The 22,350-nt window shown below is 41.3% G+C and overlaps 1 protein-coding gene across 7 annotated transcripts in view; it reads left to right on the forward strand.

Annotated features, from left to right (window-relative positions):
* Window positions 1-22,350, forward strand: part of MDM4 (MDM4 regulator of p53) — a 58,702-nt gene that overhangs the window by 21,566 nt on the left and 14,786 nt on the right. For 3 of the 7 annotated variants that reach the window (XM_045536517.1, XM_045536518.1, XM_045536519.1), the window contains exons 9-11: window positions 860-1,009; window positions 2,453-2,533; window positions 5,669-7,108. In XM_045536517.1, the coding sequence (XP_045392473.1) occupies window positions 860-1,009; window positions 2,453-2,533; window positions 5,669-6,241 (804 nt within the window). In that variant the 3' untranslated portion in view covers window positions 6,242-7,108. Of the gene's footprint in view, window positions 1-859; window positions 1,010-2,452; window positions 2,534-5,517; window positions 7,109-20,669; window positions 20,864-22,350 lie in introns of those variants that run through there. The other 4 variants (XM_045536521.1, XM_045536522.1, XM_045536524.1 and 1 more) reach the window with 4 other exon arrangements.

Genomic DNA, 22,350 nt, shown 5'->3' on the forward strand with positions numbered 1-22,350 from the left:
CAGCTGTTGTAAGTGGTGGCCCTCCAAAACACACGACCAGTAATATCCCCTCCCCAGCCACTCTGCTGCTTTATGTTTATTAATATCCTCCATTGTACTTTGTAAAAATATTACTTACGTTTTGTATATATATATTTGTTGTCTGTTTACCTCACTGAAATGTAAGGCCCAGGGCTTTTGTATTGTTCACCACTCTGTTCCATCACCTGATATCTAAAACAGTATCTGGCATATAACAGACATTTATTGAGGATTTGTTGAATAAATGAATATGTATGGTGGCAAAATAATAAATTGTCTCATGAGTATTGTAGAAAAGCATATAATAAAATGTCTAAAGATGAACACAGAAAATTAGTTTTATATATTTAAAGGTGTTTAAGAATTCAGACGGTGTCATGGCAAAAGGTTTGGGTTACCATCAGTGTTTCTCGTATTTCTTCAATAAGCATCATTGACCATTAAAGGAAAGAACACGTCAAAACTAATGGTATCTTTTCTAGCTTCTCAGAGTGTGTGATCTGTGAAAAGAATGTAGGGAATGTATTCTATCTACTTGGGCAACTATGAGTCCTTACCTTGGAAGCTCTTCAGTACTGTTTCTCAGGTACTATACCCAATTTAGTGTGAAAATAGAAAGTTCCTTGCCAGGCACCCTTATATTCATCCGTTAATTTGTCCATAGTAGATGCCAAGTACATATCTTGGATCTATTGAATTAACACGAGTCCATTGAAGAAAGGCAAGATGTTCTTTGGAGATGCAGTGTGAAGATAACTGAGTTTTGGGTTCATTTGTGTTGGTTCAACATCTCTGATAAGCCTCTGACTACAAACTCATGTTTGTTTTTTTCTATTAGGATGTGGGTACTGCCATTGTTTCAGATACTACAGATGACTTGTGGTTTTTGAATGAGTCAGTATCAGAGCAGTTAGGTGTTGGAATAAAAGTTGAATCTGCTGATACTGAACAAACAAGTGAAGAAGTAGGGAAAGTGAGTGACAAAAAGGTATGTTGTGGGAAAATTTCATGTTGGCTGTATTTATGTGCTCATGGTATAATCTCTTCAGGTCTCTTTATGTCTCTTCATACAACATATTACATAATCCCTCTTTTTACTTTTTAATATTTTTTGATATCCAGTTATAAGATTCACGTTAAATTAACCAAGGCTGCCTTAAAAATAAGATAGAGTTTCATGGTGAAGCTCCTACTTCATTAGAACCAATAAACTATCTCCCCCCCCCTTTTTTCCCCTATTTATCTAATCTTTCACTGTGAAGTTTTGTCTTCTGGAAACCTTGCCTTGTTAATAAGGCAAAGCTCTAAGTGGTCTCAACAGCCTGTAGGATAAAAATCCTTATTTCTTGGAAATCTCAGTAGCTTCTATAACCATTTTATACCTAAATGGAAAGATAGATGATAGATTTTTTTAGAGTTAAAATAGGAGAAAAGAGCTTTCCTCTTTTAGAACTCTGAGTGCATTTGGTGTGAACACATCAAGGTGAAGAGTCATACAGTAAATGTGCCCAGGTCTTAAATTGGGCAGTGGATCCGGTACCCAGCACATAGAACAGTCTCAGTAATCATCCATTGAGTAAATATAGCAAAGAAAAACAGACCTAAATTGGGTCATCCTTTTTATTTATTTCTTTATTTAAGGGATTTTCATAGGGATTTGAGTTCCTGAAGGATGTCCTGGTATGTTTGCTGTGGGCAGATAGATGGTTGGGCTCTTTTAAACTAGTTATAAGAGTAGCATTAGAAGGAATTGCAGGTGGCTGGAATGAAGACAAAAGTGACATTTGAAAACTTCTGTAGAGAGAGATGGCATTTAAAATACTTGAACTTTTATGAGAAGGTTGCTATACAGAGGTTTGTAATTGTTTCATAGTTGTTTTTATTCCATTTACTATACTATAAAACTACGGTTTTAATTTAAAAATTTTTAGATTCTAAATTTTAAAATTCAGAAGACATTCCCCACACTTCTTGACCTTTTTGTTTCCATTTCTATGGGCATATTTTTCTAGGACAGGCAGAGTATCATATAACTAGTTTTACTTTTGAATGTGAAAAGTAAAATTTTTAAATAATTTTTTATTCTTCCCATATGCCCAGATAAAAATTTTCTATATTTAATAATTGTAGCTTTTCTATTCTGATATTGTTTATTTTCTTGAAAGTCATAAATATGGGCATCTTCTCTCTTCTGAATGCAGAAGATATTTGATAACTCATCTGGGTGCTTTTCAATCATTGGTGCCACTGAAGTGTCACCTGTGTGTACAGAATCATGTTTTTGGTCTTGCATTTAAGCTCTCTCATTAAGTGTACCGATGGAGGCAGAATGTGAGTTTTAAGTTGAAGCTGTTGTTTCTTTTCTGCTTTTAGGTGATAGCCTCATCTAAAACACGTAAACCTTATTAATGAGACATTTTTGCCTTCACAGATGACTAAAGTGGAAAAAAATGAAGACCTTGAGGACTCTAAGTCCTTAAGTGATGATACTGACATAGAAGTTAACTCTGAGGTATGAATCTTTAGTAAAAGCTGTTTTGCACTGGCCACATTTTCAGATGATGTAATTCCAGCAATTGACTTGGTGGAAGAATGCTATTTCCATTTCCCCCCTATTTCTGTCTGCCTTTCCTAGTTGCTAAGAGATGTTGGTTTCTTTACATCTTGTTAGAGGTTTTTAATGGAACTTGAGAAGAAAGGGGGTAATTTGATCTGATCGTCTCCCTACCTTGAAAAAGAATGACTTAAATGCCTCTGTGTGCCTTTCTTGCTGTCATCAAAACTCTTTGGACATGATGTGATAGAGACAGAGTTACTCAGAATTGTTTTGCACTACTTTCCCCAACTAAACACCTCTCTGTAATCCCAAAGACAGGCCTATAGGCTATCTAAAATTCTTTGAGTATAAAAATAATATCGAGGCTGGGCACAGTGGCTCATGCCTGTAATCCCAGCATTTTGGGAGGCTGAGGCAGGAGGATTGCTTGGGGCCAGGAATTTGAGACTAGCCTGGACAACATAGTGAGACCCCTCGTTTCTACAAAATTAAAAAAAAAAAATTAGCCAGGTATGGTGGCATGCACCCAGCTACTCAGTAGGCTAAGATGGGAGAACCACTTCAGCCCAGGAGTTCGAGGCTGCAGTGCGCTGTGATCACACCACTGCATTCCAGCCTGGACAACAGAGCGAGACTCTGTTTCTTTATAAAAAAGAAAACATACTGTCATTGCTTGCTTAAGAAGAAACAAATGGAAAATGGCTTAATTTCCACACAGATTAATATAAATAGATGCCTATTAAAGAAGATTTGATATTGGTAATACATATGGATTTGTTGTCAATTGACAACTCAGGTCTAGACCCAAATATATGCCTTGCTTTTCTTTTTGCATGCTGTTTCCCTATTTTTCATTTAGTTCTTCCCACAGCTATTTAGTTCTTTCCCACTGTGGGAAAAAGGGCGGTGGGGAAAGGATAAGAAGGAGGTTTTACATTTTGCTGCGTGGGGATAGAAACATTTTTAGATTGCTCTTCCCCCCACCCCCATTGCACCACTGTTGACCATTATGGTAATTCAGTGCAAATTATGTGTGCCTAGCTTAGTAATAGTGAAACATACTGGACCAACCAGTAAGCGTTCTTGACCATAGTACAAATAGAGATAAATGTTGCCAACTTAATCAGACCTCTATTGCTACTTGGGCCCAGAAAACCTATTAAACAAACAAACTGTATTTCATCAAATCAAAGATGCCATTGAATTTAATAAGTACTATTTTATGTACTACTAAAAAAGAAAAATTGATGCCAATTAAACTATGGCACACCATCAGTTACGAATTCCAAATCTTTATGAAGTTCCTTTGAGTATTTTTATAGCAGTTCAGATGAGATTGGAGAAAAACTGGAAAGAGTGTTTTGAGGCTCTCTGGAGAACATCCCAGTTTAACAAATGGTTGTGTCCCTGCCTCTCAAGTCTAGACAATTAAGTTACGACTTCTAAACTTGAAGTGCTTGGCCTTTGTCCTAAAAGTAATTGAATTCAGCATGTGTCAAATCATTGATCCCATCAAAGCCAGGGTAATTATCCACATTAAATACTCTTGACTTGTTCCAGGTACCTACCTTTGAATTAAGCAATGCATTTAAAATTCATTGACATCATGTGTCTCGTAATTGGAATATGGAGAGTAGGGAAAGATTACTTGGCATTCAAGGATAAGAACATTCATTTTTCTCAGGGTGTGATTTAGTTGTTCTGTTTCTTTTTTGTTTCTTTTGGAGTGTGTGGTTTAGGTAAACAGGAAACTGTGAGCCTGAGAGCAGTGAGAGAATCTGAATAAATTTAGTAGTTTTCAAATCTTTTGTTTTGGCTTCCTTTTTGCCAAAGTTTCTCTTTCTTTTTTTTTTTAATTTCAGCATATTATGGGGGTACAAATGTTTAGGTTACGTATATTGCCCTTGCCCCACCCGAGTCAGAGCTTCAAGCTTGTCCTTCCCTCAGATGGTGCGCACCACCAAAGTTTCTTTTTAAATTTTTTTTTTTTTTTTTTTTTTTTTAGCCTTGATTAATCACTTCTAAAACTTTTTAACAGTTTTGTTTTGTTTTGTTTTGAGACAGGGTCGCACTTTGTTGCCCAGGCTGGAGTGCAGTGGTGCATTGATAGCCCACTACAGCATCGAACTTCTGGGCCCAACCGATCCTTCCACTTCAGTCTCCTGAGTAGCTGGAACTATAGGCTACTCTAGGCACACGCCACCATGCCTAGCTAATTTTTTATTTTTTGTGGAGACGGGGTCTTGTTTTGGTGCCCAGGCTGCCCTCTAACCTCTGGCCTCAAGCATCTTCCTGCCTCGGCTTCCTAAATTGCTGGGATTATAGGTGTGAGCCACTGTGCCTGGCCACTTTTTGCCAAATTTTATAACATTTGTTAATTACTAGGAAAGAATAAGATTATCTCATCTTCATTCTTCAGCCTTTTGCACAATAAAGGAGTACATTGTGCAAAGAAAAGTAATCCAGGCTGGGTGAGGTGGCTCATGCCTGTAATCCTAGCACTCTGGGAGGCCCAGGTGGGAGGATTGCTTGAGCTCAAGAGTTTGAGACCAGCCTGAACAAGAGTGAGACCCCGTCTCTAGAAAAAATAGAAAAATTAGCTGGGCGTGGTGGTGAGTGCCTGTACTCCCAGCTACTCGGGAGGCTGAGGCAGGAAGATCACTTGAGCCTAGGAGTTTGAGGTTGCAGTGAGTGCTGATGACACCACTGCACTCTAGCCAGGGTGACAGAGTGAGACCCTGTCTCAAAAAAACAAAACAAAAAAGTAATCCAAAAGAGGGGGTAGCAGGATAAATCAAACAATGTAAATTTTCCCCAGGTGAGATAGAAAGCCAAAATAACTTTCTTAAAGAATAGCCATATCAGATTTTGGCTTGGAAATGGCAATTGTGGCACTATCAGTGCAAAACTTGCAAAGACTTTCTTTCACATGGCTGTAGAATTTGCTCAGATCCTAGTGTAGACGGCTGGTGTGGAATGTCTGGACTATCATAAGCTTCGTGAGAGGATGAGAACTCAGCCTACCCTCCCTTTTCTCAGCATCATGTTCACCCCCAGGTGAGTATTAATTGGCTGCACTTATCTTTGTAGGATGAGTGGCAGTGTACTGAGTGCAAGAAATTTAACTCTCCAAGCAAGAGGTACTGCTTTCGTTGCTGGGCCTTAAGGAAGGATTGGTATTCAGATTGTTCTAAGTTAACCCATTCTCTGTCCACATCTGATATCACTGCTATACCTGAAAAGAAGGAAAATGAAGGAATTGATGTCCCTGATTGCCGAAGAACCGTTTCTGCTCCAGTTGTTAGACCTAAAGATGTGTGTATAAAGGAAGGAAACTCCAAACTTTTTGATCCTTGCAGCTCGGTGGAATTTTTGGATTTGGCTCACAAATCTGAAAGCCAAGAGACCATCTTAAGCACCGGAGAACAATCAGATAATGTTTCTGAACAGAGAACTGATACAGAAAACATGGAGGATTGCCAGAATCTCTTGAAGCCATGTAGCTTATGTGAGAAAAGACCAAGAGACGGGAACATTATTCATGGGAGGACAGGCCATCTTGTCACTTGTTTTCATTGTGCCAGAAGACTAAAGAAGTCTGGGGCTTCATGCCCTATTTGCAAGAAGGAGATTCAGTTGGTTATTAAGGTTTTTATAGCATAGCTGAATGAATGAATTACAGAGAAATATTAAGAGGGCCAGGTCATGTATCAGAATATCAGTATTGGGCATTTTTTACTCAGTGTGACCAATGGCAACTAACTGTTCATTTATTCATGTAAACATCTGTGTTACAGGACATTTTTGCTTCTAAACTTACATGAAATTTGAGAGTGAGTTCTTTTAAACTAACCTAAGTACCAAGTCTAACCTAAGTCACTTGATTCTCCTTCCAGAAGATGAGGATCTGGAAGGGAACAACTACCAAGGCAAACATAAAAATACATTTATTCATTCACTTATCAAATTATTTAAAGATTAATCCTTTCTTTACTTATTTGTATTACCCTACCCTGCTGTTAGGAATGTTTTTAGGCATCAAGATCCAAAGTAGCTATTAGAAAAATATTAGAGCTAACAGTGAAAATACAAATAATCTGATTAGTCAAGTTATGAAGTGCTGTGGATCACTTTATATTGCAGTCAGGCTACATGGTTCAGAGAAGCCAAAAGAAAGAGTCTTGAAAAACAAGAGATTTCTTCCATGCACATTTTAAAAATTCAACTATGATTAACATATAATAAAGTGTTCCCTTCCGATGAGTTGTAGAAATCTGAGTAACCACCCCAAAAAAGCTGTATAACATTTCTGTAACCCCAGAATATTCCCTCATGCTCCTTTAATTGAAGGCAGTCCTTTAATCATTCATGGCTCTCAACCTAGATTAGTTTTCCTTTTGCACTTCTTTAATTTGACATCTAAATTTTAAGAATTTAAGTACTTATGAAGGATATACTGTCCAATATGTTGTATGTTATATATATGCTTTAAAGAGTTTTTTTTTTTGAGGCAGAGTCTCACTCTGTTGCCCTGGCTACTAGAGTACAGTGGTGTCATCATAGCTCACTGCAACTTCAAACTCCTGGGCTCAAACAATCCTCTTGCCTCAGCCTCCTGAGTAGCTGGGACTACAGGCTTATGCCACCATGCCTCACTTTTGTAGAAATGCGTTCTCACTATTGCTCAGGCTGGTCTCAAACTCCTGAGGTCAAGCGATCCTCCCGCCTCTGCCTCTCAGAGTGCTAGGATTACAGGTGTGAGCCATGGCACCCTGATAAATATTTTATCAAAGCCTTGGAGCTGTAGATTTAGCTGATTAAATTTATAGAAAAAGTCCTGTCATATAAACTGGCAAAGCCTGTTCTCATTGTAAAATTACTCAGCTGAATCAGACTTAACTTTCTATCAGAAAATGTTTTATGTTAATGCATTTACATGAATTAAAACTAAGTTTCTGGCCCAGCCTTCTCAATTATCAGTTCTAAAATAAACAGATAAAAAGAGAAGTCACAGAATTTTTAACCAAAGCTCTCTTTGCTTTGATCTCTTAGTCCTTGTTATCTCCTAGGAGTTGCTCAGGTTTTGTTTTGGTGCCTCTGGAGTTGTTTATACCCTGAGGCAATGCCCCCTAGTAAGATGCTGAAGGGGTGAGAGGCAGCCCTTTTTTTGAGAATTGGAGTATAGTAGTTGTGGAAAGGGAATTATATAGAGAAATGGTAGATCTGAAGAGGCCACTATCAGAGCACATATTTTAGCATAATACATATGGAAACTGAAGATCTTCAAATTGATTTCCTTATAGCTATCCGTGTCTGCTTACCTCTTGGGGAAATCTTGGTGTATCCTTAGGGGTATGAATATGTCATTTTGAAGACCAAGGCCCCAGAATTGTCAAATTTAAGGTTCATAAGAATCACCTGAGTTGCCTGTCAAAAAAATGTTCCACCCCCTAGAGACTGATTCCTGAGGTCTGAGCCAGGGATTTGCCTTTGGACTGTTGTTCCTGGAAGCTCTGGTGGAAAGTTTCTACAGATCACACTTTCGGAAGCTCTGTCCGAGAAGGAAGGGTTTTTCCTTCGTGTTTTTCTAGGCACCAAACAAAGAGTAGACAGAACAAACTCCGTTTATTATTGCAGTTAGTTTTCAGAGAGTAAGTTTTGTTAAAATTACAGAATTTTAAAACTGTAATGCACTCATGTATTCAATCCCTCTTATTTTGCATATGAGGCTAAATGACACAGCTAGTGGTAGAATTACTATTAGAATCCAAGTCTGTTTTTTTTTTTGTTTTGTTTGTAATGTTTGTTTTGTTTTTTTGTTTTGTGTTTTTTGGGGGGCTCATTGGACATATGAACCTGTGACCTCTTGCAGCCCAAAGAATCCAGGACTCTTGACTAGTGTATCTTTAAACAATACTTGTTACCTTCTTCTTATTTATTAGATACTTTAAATGATGGTGCATGTTGAATTTGGGACAACTAATCTTAAAATATAGATCTTTTAATAAGTGGTTTTAGAGAATATAATTTGCAGCCAAAATAAGACTTGAGAGAAAACAGTGACTTTTAACATTTTCTCCCACAAGAGAAAGGGCCTGTAAATGCCAGGCTTTCTTAGCTAATCAGGAAACCACTGTGAGGACAAGTAACAGGGAGAGAGGGACATGAACCATTTTCTCCAGTATTCTTCTTTCCTTGATAATGAAGGTCAAGTCTCTGGCTCTCTCTTAAGCATCAGGGGAGGAGAGTTTTTCCCCCCAATAAACAGAACCAATTCTTTGAGTTAATTGTTTTATTAGATCATTGATGAATGCACTAAAACTGTAGAAAGTTAAATTAATTTTCTGTTCCCCCCCCAATAATACTCTGTTTATAATAGTTTGATAGCCCCTAATTTTGTTTTATTTTTGCCAGTCAGGTGCTTTTGCGAGTGTAGGCAGGGAGAATTGGGGGCCTGTACTTGTCCCCTTATATAAAGTAGCAGTTTTTTGTAAAACTTAAGAATTAAACATTTTACTTATGTTTCAGATATTTGATGTAATTTTGGTATATCTTTGCCCAACACAGAATCCTCTTATGCTACTTAGCTTTCCTCCTTTTCCTGTTTGCTCACATGGGTTTTCCACTGTTCCCAGTAGCAGTAAGTACTTTGCTGCTTAAAACATTCTAAGCCACGGGTTTGAGCCAAACTTCTTTACCTGCAGGAAACTTTAAACTATCTTCTTGATCTGTTCTTGATTTTGTTCTTTTTTCATTGCCACATGGTACAAATTTTTTTACTTACTGCCACTAAAAGCAAGGCATAGTTTTTATGTGAAATCTTCAGAGTTTACTAGTATAAGGAAATGCTTGATTTCCAAATACTACTGTTCATCTTTTAGTTGTAGTTATGGGGACCATCTCCTCTGGTTTTCTAGAGATACTGCTGGTTTGTTCGTACGTTTCAGTATCCTATTGATTGTCTCCATCTCTCTCCTTTCACTTTCAAGTGTCTTCATTTGGATGTTAAATTATATGGTCACCAGTGTTTCTGCTGTATCATGACATAGACTGATGAATAATCATACCACATTAGCATCAGATTTCTTATTTTAGTTGTAATTTAAATTAATATTTATGATCATGTTCTCTTGGACAAAAAGTTCAGAGCAGAGATGACAAATCATTAGAACGACAATGAATTTCTCTATTATAGCTAAAAATGTCTCGTATCTCTTAATATTAACTCGTCCTTCTTGCATTGTAGTTAACAGTAGTTTGTGTGCTTCTGTATTTAATACTTAAAGCAGACTTTATCACAACCTTAGACCAAACCTTTAAACTGGTATACCATTTCTCCACAGTCTATCTGTGAAATGAATATAGGTTTGTAATCCTAGTCTTGAACAATGTATCAGAGTCCAGCCAGGCCAGCTGCCAAACTGCCACAAACTTGGATCACTTGAATCACTGCCAAGCATATGAAATATATGGTTGTGTCAATAATTATAATTTATGTATATTAGATGTATGTAATGCTTTATGGGGTATAATTTGATTTGTAAGAATTTATTTTTAAAGGTCAAGCTCATTTGTAACATTTTTTTTTGTGTTAATGCAATGTTGGCTCTCTTGAAAATTCATTAATGAGAAATTGGTGAATGTTCTTGGGTTCTACAAAGTTATTGTAATGTTACCTCTTGATTCTCTTTAGAAAGTAAGAAACTTGTTAACCAGTTATTTGGGTTTTTTCCCACAGAATTATGTGAGCTCCTGAAAGTATATGGCTTTAGATACTGTGAATGTTTTCCATTTAGTCAGTTATCTGCTTTAATTGTTCAGACTCATATCCTGAAGAAGAATTAGTTTTGATAGTTCTCCCATTCAGGAGTGTACATGTGCACACACATACTATCAAGACTGATGTTACCTTTGCTAAAATTGCTGTAGATTAGGAACTAGCTGTGTTTAAAATCTGCACTTCAAAGATAAAGGAACCTGCAAGCTCTCTCCGTGCCATAAGTAAAATGCCCAATGTTTACAAATGTCTGGAATTTTGCACTGCCATAGGGTTTGTGGAGGTTACTGTGCTAGACTAGAATTTCTCAGTTTTCTGAGTAGACAAATTGCAGTTTAGCATATGAGGGGAAATACTGAGGGCCCTAAGGCTAAACTGGAAATGAGTTTCTGAGTTAATGGGTTAAGGTGGCTCCCCAGACCTAATTTGGGGATAATTTTTCCTGATTATTTTGAGATAGCTTTTCTATTGACAGAGCTTCCCTTATTGTCTGCTATTGCTATATTCTGCCTTTATAGAAGCATCCAGATCTCTCCTGTGGGAGAATGTCCTGTAAGCATTTTGAGATCTTTTGATATAACAAATGTGCAATCCTAAGTAATGCCATTGTTGATGAGTGTGGCATTGTTAAAGAAGCTATTACAGTAAACCTACACTTGGATTTACTGCACCGTTACTGGTAACCTTTTAAATGACTGAAAATGTTCCAGAGAAAAAGAGGCATATCTGTAGAAAGAGGTGATTAATATTTCTTGGTACCTTATTTGAAATCCAACGTGCTGCTTCCCCTGCAGTTTGTTTTCCTTTATGTGGGATCCTCATTTAATGCCTTCTGGGAGCATAGCATAGCTAGTAGAACTCCCCATTTCTTAGGGTTCAGAGATACCTGAAAAGGCCAAATAGTGCTAGAGGAGCCATTCCTTCTTCAGCGCAGTTGCTATAATTTGGCAAATGCTTTATTGAAAATTGGCATTGTCATTATGACACTTTGAGAGTTTATCAGAGCATCTGATTTCTTATCTGAAGGTGGTGTTTTTGTAAAACAGTTAAGTACTTTGATGTCAACAGATGTTTCTTCTTTCTCCATCTTTTACTGTTGCTCTCATATCCTTTTTAATTCAAAGTTATTAGCTATTTCTGGATATTGTTTTCCTACCAGAGGCCTTCTGTATCACCCCTTGGATGGTTGGAATTATATTATCTTTAGATAAAATTCCCGTTTTCCAGTCAGTCTTGGGGAATGTTTCTGTTGCAGAGTTAAGGGTGGATTCTGGCAATGAGGAGGGGAAGCTCTGGGGGCAGAGCTACTGTCTAGTAAAGTAACAACTTGTAGTTAAGGCCTCCTTTGAGTGTGTGCTGGGGGGATAGGGGAATTAGCTTCCCTATTGTCTCAGCCCCAAGAAATTGAGGCCAACCTTCCCTCTTCCTTCCTACAGGAGGATTATTTTTTTCTCTCTGTAGTTTGCCTAATTTTTTCACTTCCTTCTCAATAAGAACCAAAATATCTCCTTTGAGTTTTCTTTCCTTCTCTGTTTTAAAACCAACAACAACAAAAATGTTTTAAAGGGGAAATAAAGTGTTTTTTGGCCTCCTCAGCACTTGGCACAGTAGAAGTCGTAAGCGACCTCTGAATACGACTCTCTTTAGTCTGTAGCTGTGCACTATTAAGTGCCTCTTGGACAGAGGTAGAATAAGTCTTGAGTCCTGGCCTTGATCTTATAAAGCCTCAATTTTTCTCATCTATGAAATGAGTACAATACCTACCCTTTCTACCTCATAGTTTGTTGTGGGGATTAAATATGGGAAGCAACTTCAAAACTTACACTTGCCTTGAAGAGGATATAAGAAGCTATTATCCTCTTGGTAGACCAAGCTGTGGGGTATAGATTGAGAATACCTCATGTCCTGGAAGCTGAGCACTAGCTCTCCTTTATGCCTGCCTAGCAGAGCCTGCGTTGCTTACTGCAAGCCCTTTCGCCTGTGCTTCTAGCTCAGATACCTTGGTGTGAGGCTCTTGACTAGAAAAGAGTTTTCTGTCTCTAGGTGTTCTGAGAGAAGTAAATTTGGATAGCAGATTCTATCCTGATAAAACTGCCTTGCTGTCGTCTTGATGCACAAAAATTCTCTTGTTACATAGACTTGAGTAGGTGGCATAAAACGCACTGCCAATATAGAGAAAACATGCAGCTTTCCAGATATTTCTGATCAGGTAGTCACAATCAACAGGAGTAGCAAATGTTGTTTCATAAAGTGGGGGAAAAAAAGGCAATTTAAAAGAACTTTGAACAGTGGCCAGCTCACTCACTCAGTGAGGAAAGAGGGAGGCATTTTCATGCATGCTTGCCTAGTTTTATTTATAAGCACCACTAAGTTAATAGCTCTGTATCTTTTTGGTGTTTGCACTATGTAATGCTTTTAATGCCTTTTGATTTTGTTGTGCTTTTTTGTGTATTAAATGTTTTTCATTTTGCCATTGTGTGTTGTCATTGTTTGGGAAATACATAATTTTGTTTGTATACAGAGGGAAAATCTCCTTTTCTGTTATATACTATCTTTGGTTTGAGTTGGGGACATTATTGGACTCAAAATCAACAGCAACATTGGATATTTTCCCCCAATTACATATTAAGAGTAATTGATATATTTCATTTTCAGGGTCCCGATCCTGAAGGAAACCCTCAGATTTTGCAGAGTGATTTTTAACATTGAGGTCGTGTTTTTGAATTGGGGCTAGTACTAGAGGTACTGAGGGTTTGTCACAAAATATGTGTAAATCAACTGTATGCCTAGCATCTGCTAGGATCTCTAGCAGTGGTTCTTAAATTTTGGTGATTATAGACCTCTTTGAAACACTAAAGAAATTTATGAAACCTCTTCTTATAAATAGCACAACATTTTATGAAGAAGTAGCAGTTCAATTTCAGGGCTTCATCGAAGCCCTTGATCCGTGGCTCTCAGATTCTGTTCTTGGGAGGGATATCAAAGAAGAGGGAATCATTCACTTACAGCAAAGCTATTAACGTGAGTGAAACATCCGGTCCATTGTCCTGAGCTTAGGGTGGGGGTAGGGTTGCCACATAGTTGGCACAGACTGGGGGCACTGTTCATAGGCTGCCATATAAATGATACCCCCTAGGGATGTATAGTGTACATCTGTATATGAGGAGGTCCTGGGGATGAGGTGGGGTGCTAGTGGGAATGCCAGGGATGACATTTTAAAAATGAAAACAAAGGAAGAGCATTAGAAACAATGAGGAAGCAGGCTTCATGTACTCAGATCTTTGTACATTTTGTGTGTGACCTCTTTAAGGTAATCTGTAATGTGATTCCAGCTGCACAACATGTTTCCTGGGTTTTTGCATCCTGCTCACCTTGAATTCCTGGTGCTATAGATTTATCATCTTTACTGAATGTAGGTCTTGAGGATAGAGGAAAAAGGCAGGCTGAAACTAGTAACTGAGATTACAAACTATTGTTAGCAGAGTGTGTGCTGTTAGAAAAAGTTCAAGTTATTACAGGTTTGGGGATTCAGGGATAATCTTGCTCTGTACAGCCCCTCTTCATAATAAAGGATCAGAGTTAAATTCATTCAGTAAATACTTACTACATGTTAATATGAGCCAGAGACGGCTTGGTACCTGGAATGAGGCAGCTGCTCTCAAGTTGCCTACAGTCTAACAATGGGGTTAGGTACATAAGATAATTTCCACATAAGCCAGGGAAGCAGCAAATGAAAGAACTAAAGGTGAGAGAATGACTTCTTTTGGAAACTCTTAAGTTCCATGTGACTGGAACAAATGATATGATTGGGGAAGTGATGAGAAATGGGGCTGGAGTGGTAAGAGGGCCAGGGGATGAGAGTGTGATATGCCAGGCTAGTTAGTTTGAATCTTATCCTGAAGGCAGTAGAGAGCCATGAAAGGATCTTAAGTGTGAGAGTGACATTTGTATTTCTGAAAGATCGCTTTGGCTACAATGTGGAGCAGTAATGGGAACAGGCCAGGAAAGAATACTGACATGACATCTGTTATTCTACAAGGTGTGTGTTTAAGGCTTACAGATGTTAAATAACCTGTCCAAGGTAACTAAGAATTACAGAGTCAGTGGTTACACCTAGTATGTTTGAAACCAGAGCTCAAAAGTGGAAAGATTTGAGAAAAATTCAGGTGGAAGAAGTAGCAGACTTCATGAATGAATGAATGTGGTGTGAGGGAAGGGGGGAGTCAAGGATGGCTTGGGCAATTGTGGATGGTGGTGCCATTCATTGAGATGAAGACTTACGTGTACAGGAGTGGGTTTTCGATGGTGGCGAAGATAGGAACAATGAAGAGTTTAGTTTTGGGTGTGTTGACTTTGTGCATGTGAGAACATCCAAATGGAAATAGAGCTCAAGAGAGACCTGTGCTGTAAATATTAAGTACCTGTCGTGTATCCTGGGGATACAGTACCTAAAAAATACACAGTCCCTGCTCTTACGGCTTAGGGGTATCAGTTAAATACACAGTATTAACATAGTGAATGTTCTATTGTAAGACTATGAGAAATAGAGAAGGTGGGCCTAATTTAGTGAAGAGTTTCAGAACAACCTTGAAGAAATGGGCTGAGATCTGAAGGAAGGCTGGGAGTTAGGAGAGGAAGGGAAGAGCGCCACAGTTAGGAGGAAACAGTGGCATCTGGGAAGAACTGTAAAGGTTAGTGTGGCTGGAAGCTGGGCGGAGAGAGTTGAGTATAACAGCAAGTGTTTGGGATAAGTTTGAAGAAAGTGGAGAGGGCCTGAAACAGGTACCCTGGAGGCTAAGGGAGAGAACAGACTAGGACAATTGCCTGAGACTGCCCAGTCCATAGAACGGGATTTTTCAACCTCAGCACTGTTGACATTTTGGATTGGGAAATTCCTTGTTAGGGAGGCCTGTCCTGTGCATCGTAGGATGTTACAGCAACGTCCTTGGCCTCTGCTCACTAGATGCTAATGGCACTTCCCTAATTATGACAATAAAAAATGCCCCAAGATACTGGTAGATGTCACTTAGTGGGGGAATTACCAATGGTTAAGAACCACTGGGCCCAGCCCCTGAGTGCTACAGGAGAAAAATCAGACAACTGGTGTTACTCCACATTCATGGTCCTGACCCGGCCTCTCAATTCTGCCTGGTTCTTCTGTTTCCATCTTAGTGAAGTGATGGCTCTAACCTGAAAGACAGGAGAAGGTGAAGACACGTTAACTTCTCAGCCTCCAGTTACCCACGAGATAGTAGATGTCAAGTTAGCACCTACTAAGCGTTCAGCATGTCTGTTGTCATTAGTTCCGGAAGGTGAGTGAGAGGAACCAAAGAGCCTTAATGAAATTGAAGAATAGTGTAAGAGGAGAGGACCAAGGGTGAAAGGACAGGTTGCTAAGTTGAAACAGAGAGAGACTAATAAAAGACTTCATAGTTTCTGGTAGATTGTATCATTGTCAAAACATTGGCTACTTTTCTCTACCAGGCCTTGGAGAGATTTGGGCTTCCTGTCTCACTGGCAGGAGGCTGGCCAAGGCAATGTGAGTGGAAATGAAGCCTGCTACTTCTGAGCAGAGGCTTGGGGACCGTTGCATGGGTCAGTCAATGCCTTTTTCCCTCCGCATGAGGCTAAGTTGCTCCTTCACCCTGGCTCTGATTGAAGAGGACAGGCAGCAAGAGCCGTAGCTGTCCTGCAATGAACGGAGAAACAAGCCCTTGTTGATGTAAGCCACTGAGATTTGGCGGTTTGTTACCACAGGGTAACTTAGTCTAAGCTGACTGGTGTAGAGTGGAGCATCCCAGGTGAGGTCAAGTCCCGGGGCATAACAGAGTGAGTGGCTGAAGTCGCATGAAGATGAAATTCTTTGATGTGCGGTGGTCCAGGTCCTGTGAGGCTGAGGTGTTGGACGGGTCTCATACTGCTGTCAACCAGATGGTGCAGGTTATGGGAATCCAAAGTCTCTAATGAATGAGGGAGTGGATGGAAGGCCACCAGGTAGCAGCAGTGTAGGAGTGAAGGGAAGTATAGATCTAAATCTCAAAAACAAAGACAACAAAGTGTCTTAAAAATAGTGGTCTGGGTGTAGTACTGGGGAGGCCCCAAGCCACATCCTATACTGAAGGTACATGAGGTGCAGGGAAATGACCACCAAGATCCTTTGGGGAGGGTGGGGGGAAGCCAGATACCATTTAAGGTAAAGAAGTAGAGGGCAGAAGAGTACAGGGATGTAGGCCGGGAGATGTTTACCCTGAAACAGAATGAGAGATTTGTAGTTCATACCTTTTTGGGTTGGGGTGGGGAGAGAGAGAAAGAAACTGACCCTCTTGCTGGGTGACCTCAGGCAGTTCACTTCAGATACACTACAGCTGAAGTGTATCTTAAGCTTCAGCTTCCTGATCTGTGACACAGGCATGATGGACAAATAAGGCGATGCATGTGAAGTGCCCGTCACCTGACATTCCGTCCTCCTCTTGCTGGTACGTGAGGAAGGGGTGGAATTACATACAGCTGCTTCAAACAGAAATGACCAACCAAATCTCTGGCCTCTACCTGGCAGAGTAACTTTATCCTCCACCAGAGGGCACCAGTGACCTATAAAAAGCTAAGAGGATGGTCCTTCTGCCTTTAAAACAACATAGTTGAATGTGCTTCAGGATAACCGCCTAGGGTTAAGTCTTTATTTAAATATTCATCCTCCTGGTGTTTTGAGGAATCATTTGTGGGAGTCCTCTAAAACCCAGGAGGAAAAAATGGGTTAAAAGGGTAGAGTAAATGGTACTCCAACTCCACACCAGCCACCAAAAGTATTGTGTTTCTGTTGTTTATTTTGTCCATTTTTGCCATTCAGTCTCCATTTCCTCAAGGCTATCTGTAACCTAGTTATAAACCATCCTCTCAGTCATAACCTGTTGCAGTTCCCTTCTTCCTGGTTTATTCAAATGAACTGAACTGCTGTTTTTTCCCTTTGATGTACAACCTTCCCCTTGCAACCCCTGTGAGGGCCAGCCTGCCTTCCAGCAGGCAGCAGGGGAGGAATCTGTTCCTGGGCCTCTGCAGAGCCTCAGTGGCCGCTTCCCTAGATCCCTTCGTGGTGAGAGTCTGTGGTGATCGACAGGTACCCATCACAAAGCCCTGTATTCTGGGGAGAAGACTCCATCTGAGCAAGGGGGACAGCCTTGGTGGCTGACCACCACAGCCTCGCTCAAACCTCACAGACTTCAGGGGAGCGATGACAGCCAGTGTGTACCTCTCCTGTATAGGAATGTGGTTTGTTCTTTATCTTTGTTCTTTAATCTGACAAGGAAGGAGATACAGCCTCAAGTTGGCTTTCAGCATTGCACCTGGGAATGCTGGCCCAGGCAAGTAAAGCCAAAAGGAAAATCAAAAGGGCATACCATGTATCCTATGAGGATCACAGAACCATGAATATTTGGCATGAACAGGACTCGAGAAACCTAGCACAACCTCTCGTTGTTCGGTGAGGAGAAACAACATGACCGAGGTCACATAGTTTGATAATGGCAGGTTAGCTACTCCGGCAGAACTAGGATTCAGGTCTACGGGCAAACTAATTCTTGTCTCACCATTGCATTTCTAAATCAGTCATCATCGCCAGCATCTACTGTGTGCTTCATGTGTGTCGAGTGTCTGTCTTATCTCATCCTCACAACAGCTCTGTGAAAGAAATGTACTGGTATATGAATGAAATCTGTTATTTCCATTTTATTATACATAGGCATAGAGAGGTTAAATAAATGTTGTAGGATCAAATTAGCCAGCATTCCATTTAAATCAGTATTATTCCCATGAGGGTTAGTGGCATTTTCAATGGACAAGTTTGGTTTTTTTAATGGGACTATCCTTTGCATAGTAGGTTATTTATTAATAGCATTTCTAGACCACAGGCACTAAATGCCCCAGTCATTAGGATAATACCAAAAATTTCCAAAAGTCCCTGAAGGTAGAGTAGAGGTGGTCCTCTTGCTGGTTGATAGTTAACTGATTTAAATGCATGAGCAGGAAAGGAGCAGCAAACAAATTTGCTTTGCTGGTTTCATTATTTTTATATTAATGAAGGGCATGAGAGGGAGATAGGATAAGAGGAAGGAAATCCCTGAGGGTGAGCATGGCTCTGGAAGGGAAGGGACTAAATTATAAAGGAAAGTAATGAACACTGGACCAAGAGGATCCTGGCACCTGGTCACTGGTAAAACCTGGAGCATGGACAGGTCTGCCTCACAAACTCCTAGAGACCATTGGGGTCTCATAGACAAGGAGGCCTGCTGCCTTAGGGACAGTAGGGAGTGCTGGGTACTGGGGTACAGTGGCGAGCCATGCCTACATCACAGGGGCCATCACCACCCAACTCCAGCCAGGTGTTTTCAGGTAGTAGTGTGGGGTGATTGTGGCCAGCCTTTCTGATACACCAAGAGAATCCACAAGGCCAGATTTTTCTTGGAAATATCTTTGTTACAAATATTGGCTCCAAAAAGTTTTAAAACACTAGGTGTAGGTCAAGAAGAAAAAAAGCAAACAAAATACTCAGGTAAATTCGGGTGGCGTGTGACCTGCAGGGTCTCTGAGGGGCCCCTGCCATCTAAGGTGCCATGGCGTACGCCACTGTGATGGCTGATGAGTGGGAGGCAGGTTTCGGCTCAGACAAGAGGGGATTTACCACTGGTGTAAGCTGGCAGAGAGCAAGCAGGCTGGGTAGAGGAGTAGTGAGCATTCCCTTGGGCACGGGGCTCCACAAAGGCCAGGGGACCATCTGTCAGGGAACCTGAAGCGGGGACTCCTGTGCCATCTTCGGTCGCTTCTGGTTCTGAGATTCTGGAATTCTGGGGCTGTGATTCCTTAAAGGCAGAGCTGGGAACGTGAAAACTCTAGAGCCCGGCCAGTGCCTGTAGTGCTAACAGCTCAGAACTCTAATTGTTCCTTAGCTGGTTCCTGCCATTTCCTGTGTTGTGTAGGAATAGGGAAAAGAAGTTGCTTGAGTCCCTGCTCCCTAGAGGCCTTTGTCTTGGTTCATAATATTGGCAGTTTACAAAATCAAGCTGCTTTTATTTTCTCTCAGCCAGTGAGTCCCTGACACAAACTGCAGAGCTAAACAACCAATTTTCCAGGCCAGCTGTTCAGCTACGCTCTGAGTTTAAGTTTAAATGCACTCTCCTTTAAAAGCCATCAGGATGTGTCTCCTCCCCCTGCTCTTTCCTTCCCGTTCATGCAGCTGAGAGCAGGTATGACAGGACAGCAGCACTTAGCATGCTGGTGCCCATAGAGCCTCCACTGGACTCGACCCACCTTCCCCTCTGGGGCCATGATGGGATGTCCCACCCGTTTAGAATGAAACCCAAAACTCCAGGGCATTTGCTGTCCCTGTGGTTTCTGGGAGAGGCTGAGCAGCGCTGTGCCTTAATAAGCAGCACCCTTGATCACTTCTGACGTTTAGCACAGGATTGTCAAATGTGGAGGAGGTGGGGCGGCTTCACCAGCCAAACTCCTGATGTGGGGGAGTTGAAAACCCAGGCTGCAAATGTTAGTATCTGACATGCGAGAAAATCTCCACTTCAGTTTACCAGATACTAGTCAGTGGTTGGCTTCTGAAGTCTATAACCCCTCTTGTTGCCGGCTTTGCTTACATCCCTACACCGTGGGTGCTGGAGTGGGCCCTTGGGAAGGGAGATGGTCCCAAGCCCTGTTGTCTGTCTTTCTTGGCCTGCATGCCATCCTTGGCCAGGTTTTATTGAGCCTCAGAAACTTCTCCATTATGGAGAGGGAGGACAGTGTAGGTAAAGGCTGTTGACAAGCTGTCTTATACCGTTTGGGCTGCTATTAAAAAATACCTTAGACTGGGGAACTCATGAACAACAGAAATTTATTGCTCACAATTCTAGAGTCTGGGAAGTCCAAGATCAGGGTGCTGGCAGATTCAGTGTCTGGTGAGGGTCCATTCCTCATGGGCCTCATGGATGGTGCTTTCTGTGAGTCCTCACGTGGTGGAAGGGGCAGACAGGCTTCCTCAAGCCTCTTATAAGGGCTCGAATCCCATTCGTGAGGGCTCTGCCCTCGTGACCTAATCACCTCCTAAAGGTCCCACCTCTTAATACTATCACATTGGGGATTAAGTTCCAACATAGGAATTTGGGAGGGACACTATATTCAGACCATAGCACAAGCCATGTAGCAGAACACACAGTGTGTTCAGAGGCTACACCAGAGAAGGGGATTTTTCTGGCTTCACTTCATCTCAGCCACCCTCTGGCATTCCCAGGAGTCATACCATAGTCATAATTTTCTTTTCCATTTTCTATTCAGCCTCAGTATCTGGATGCCCAACCTGCCCAAGTCAGCTTCCCATCCTCCACTCGGACAAGGAGCACTCTGGTGGGCTAGGAGACCTCCTTTAACCAATTAAGAACACAAAATTTGGGGATCGTGAACAAGATTACTTATTTCCAGACTTTTGACTGTCACAGAGGAATAAAATTTAAAACAACACAACAATAAAAACCATACATATTTCAAATGGGGATTTACAAAGGGTTGGCAACCTTTATTTCATCAAACAGGTGCATTTTAAAAAGAACAGTTATTACTACCATGCATTACCACTCTCCTTTAATAGCCTGCCCTGATTGTATTCAGCTGCGAGGGACAGTTGGCATCCCTTACCTTCACCCCTCCCCAGTGCTGGAAGTGCTGGCCTTACCACACTAAGGAGAATGGTTTCAGTGTTGTACCAGGATCTTAAAATATACACTCATTAAATTCTTTCCTCAGTTAGCTCTGTGAGGTGGACATGTTTATCTCCATTACTGATGAGGAACTAGCACAGGTTAAATGACTCACCCAAAGTTATACTAGGGAGTTGTGCCAGTATTTAAATCTAGTGTCTGAATTCAAAGCTCATACTCCATGTGTGATCTGAGGCATAATAGAGCCCTTCTAGTCAAGACTCTTTTTCCTTCCTGGAAGCACTGCTGAAATCCCCTGCCCAGGGTTACACCTGAGCAGAAACATTGTTCCCTGTTAAAATGGAAATGACCTGGAAGACAAAACACACTTGCCCTGAAAATAATGCCAGCAATGAATTGGCCTGACCCTAGAAACAGGTTTTGATTGCAAGGGTCAGGTAGAGCACAGCTCAGAGAGGGCCAGTGGAGGTGAGAAGGGAGCTCCATCCAGCAGGGACCTCTGTGCTCAGGGGGATGGAGGGGTGGGGCTAGGTTGCCAGGAGAGGGCAGACACTTGCAGGAGCAGGCTAGTAAGTCAGTAGGAGAGCAGTGAGAATTTGTGCCCTCTCTCCTTCTTGGACCCTGACAATGGGCAAGATACAGGGCATAGGCAGAGGAGTTTGTAGTTCTCAGGAACTGACGTAGGCCACACCCAGTAAATGGCCTCCTGAAGGTTAACTAGCCAAAGCCACGCCCTCCTCCATGGTTGGGCCAGGTGGGGCAGGGCAGAATCAAGGACAATGAGCCAGGCCTGGGCAGCATCTCTGCCGAGCGGGGAACACAGGACGCCGGGCACTTGGAAGCCAGGTAAGCAGGTGTCTTCATGACAGATGGGAGTTCCTGGACAGCAGTGACCTTTCCTTACGCCTTGTCCAGCTGGACAGACACAGTGGCTCCAAGGCCCCTTGTCATCCACTGATTGCTTTGTGATTAATGCGCGAGTCACTTTTTCCCACCTCCTGTCCCTGCTCCATTCTCCCCCGGCTCCCTGGGCAGACGCTTCTGCACTTAGGTAATTTACTCAGAAACGATTGTCCCTAGAATCTCTCAGTATGCCTTGTGTACAGATAGCGACCGGGTTCTGTGTGTGATTTCCCCGCGGAATTCTAACCAAGGACAGACTGACTAGTCACAGCGCCATGGAGAGACTTAAATATCTGCACTGAGTAAAACCAGGCTCAGCTGAGGGCAGACTCTGTCCTGAAGGAATTGCTCTTTCCTCCTGCACACTTTTGGGCCCAGCTGCAGAACAGTGAGTTTGC

This window comes from Lemur catta, chromosome 23 (genome assembly GCF_020740605.2).
Source record: "Lemur catta isolate mLemCat1 chromosome 23, mLemCat1.pri, whole genome shotgun sequence".
Lineage (NCBI taxonomy): Eukaryota > Metazoa > Chordata > Mammalia > Primates > Lemuridae > Lemur > Lemur catta.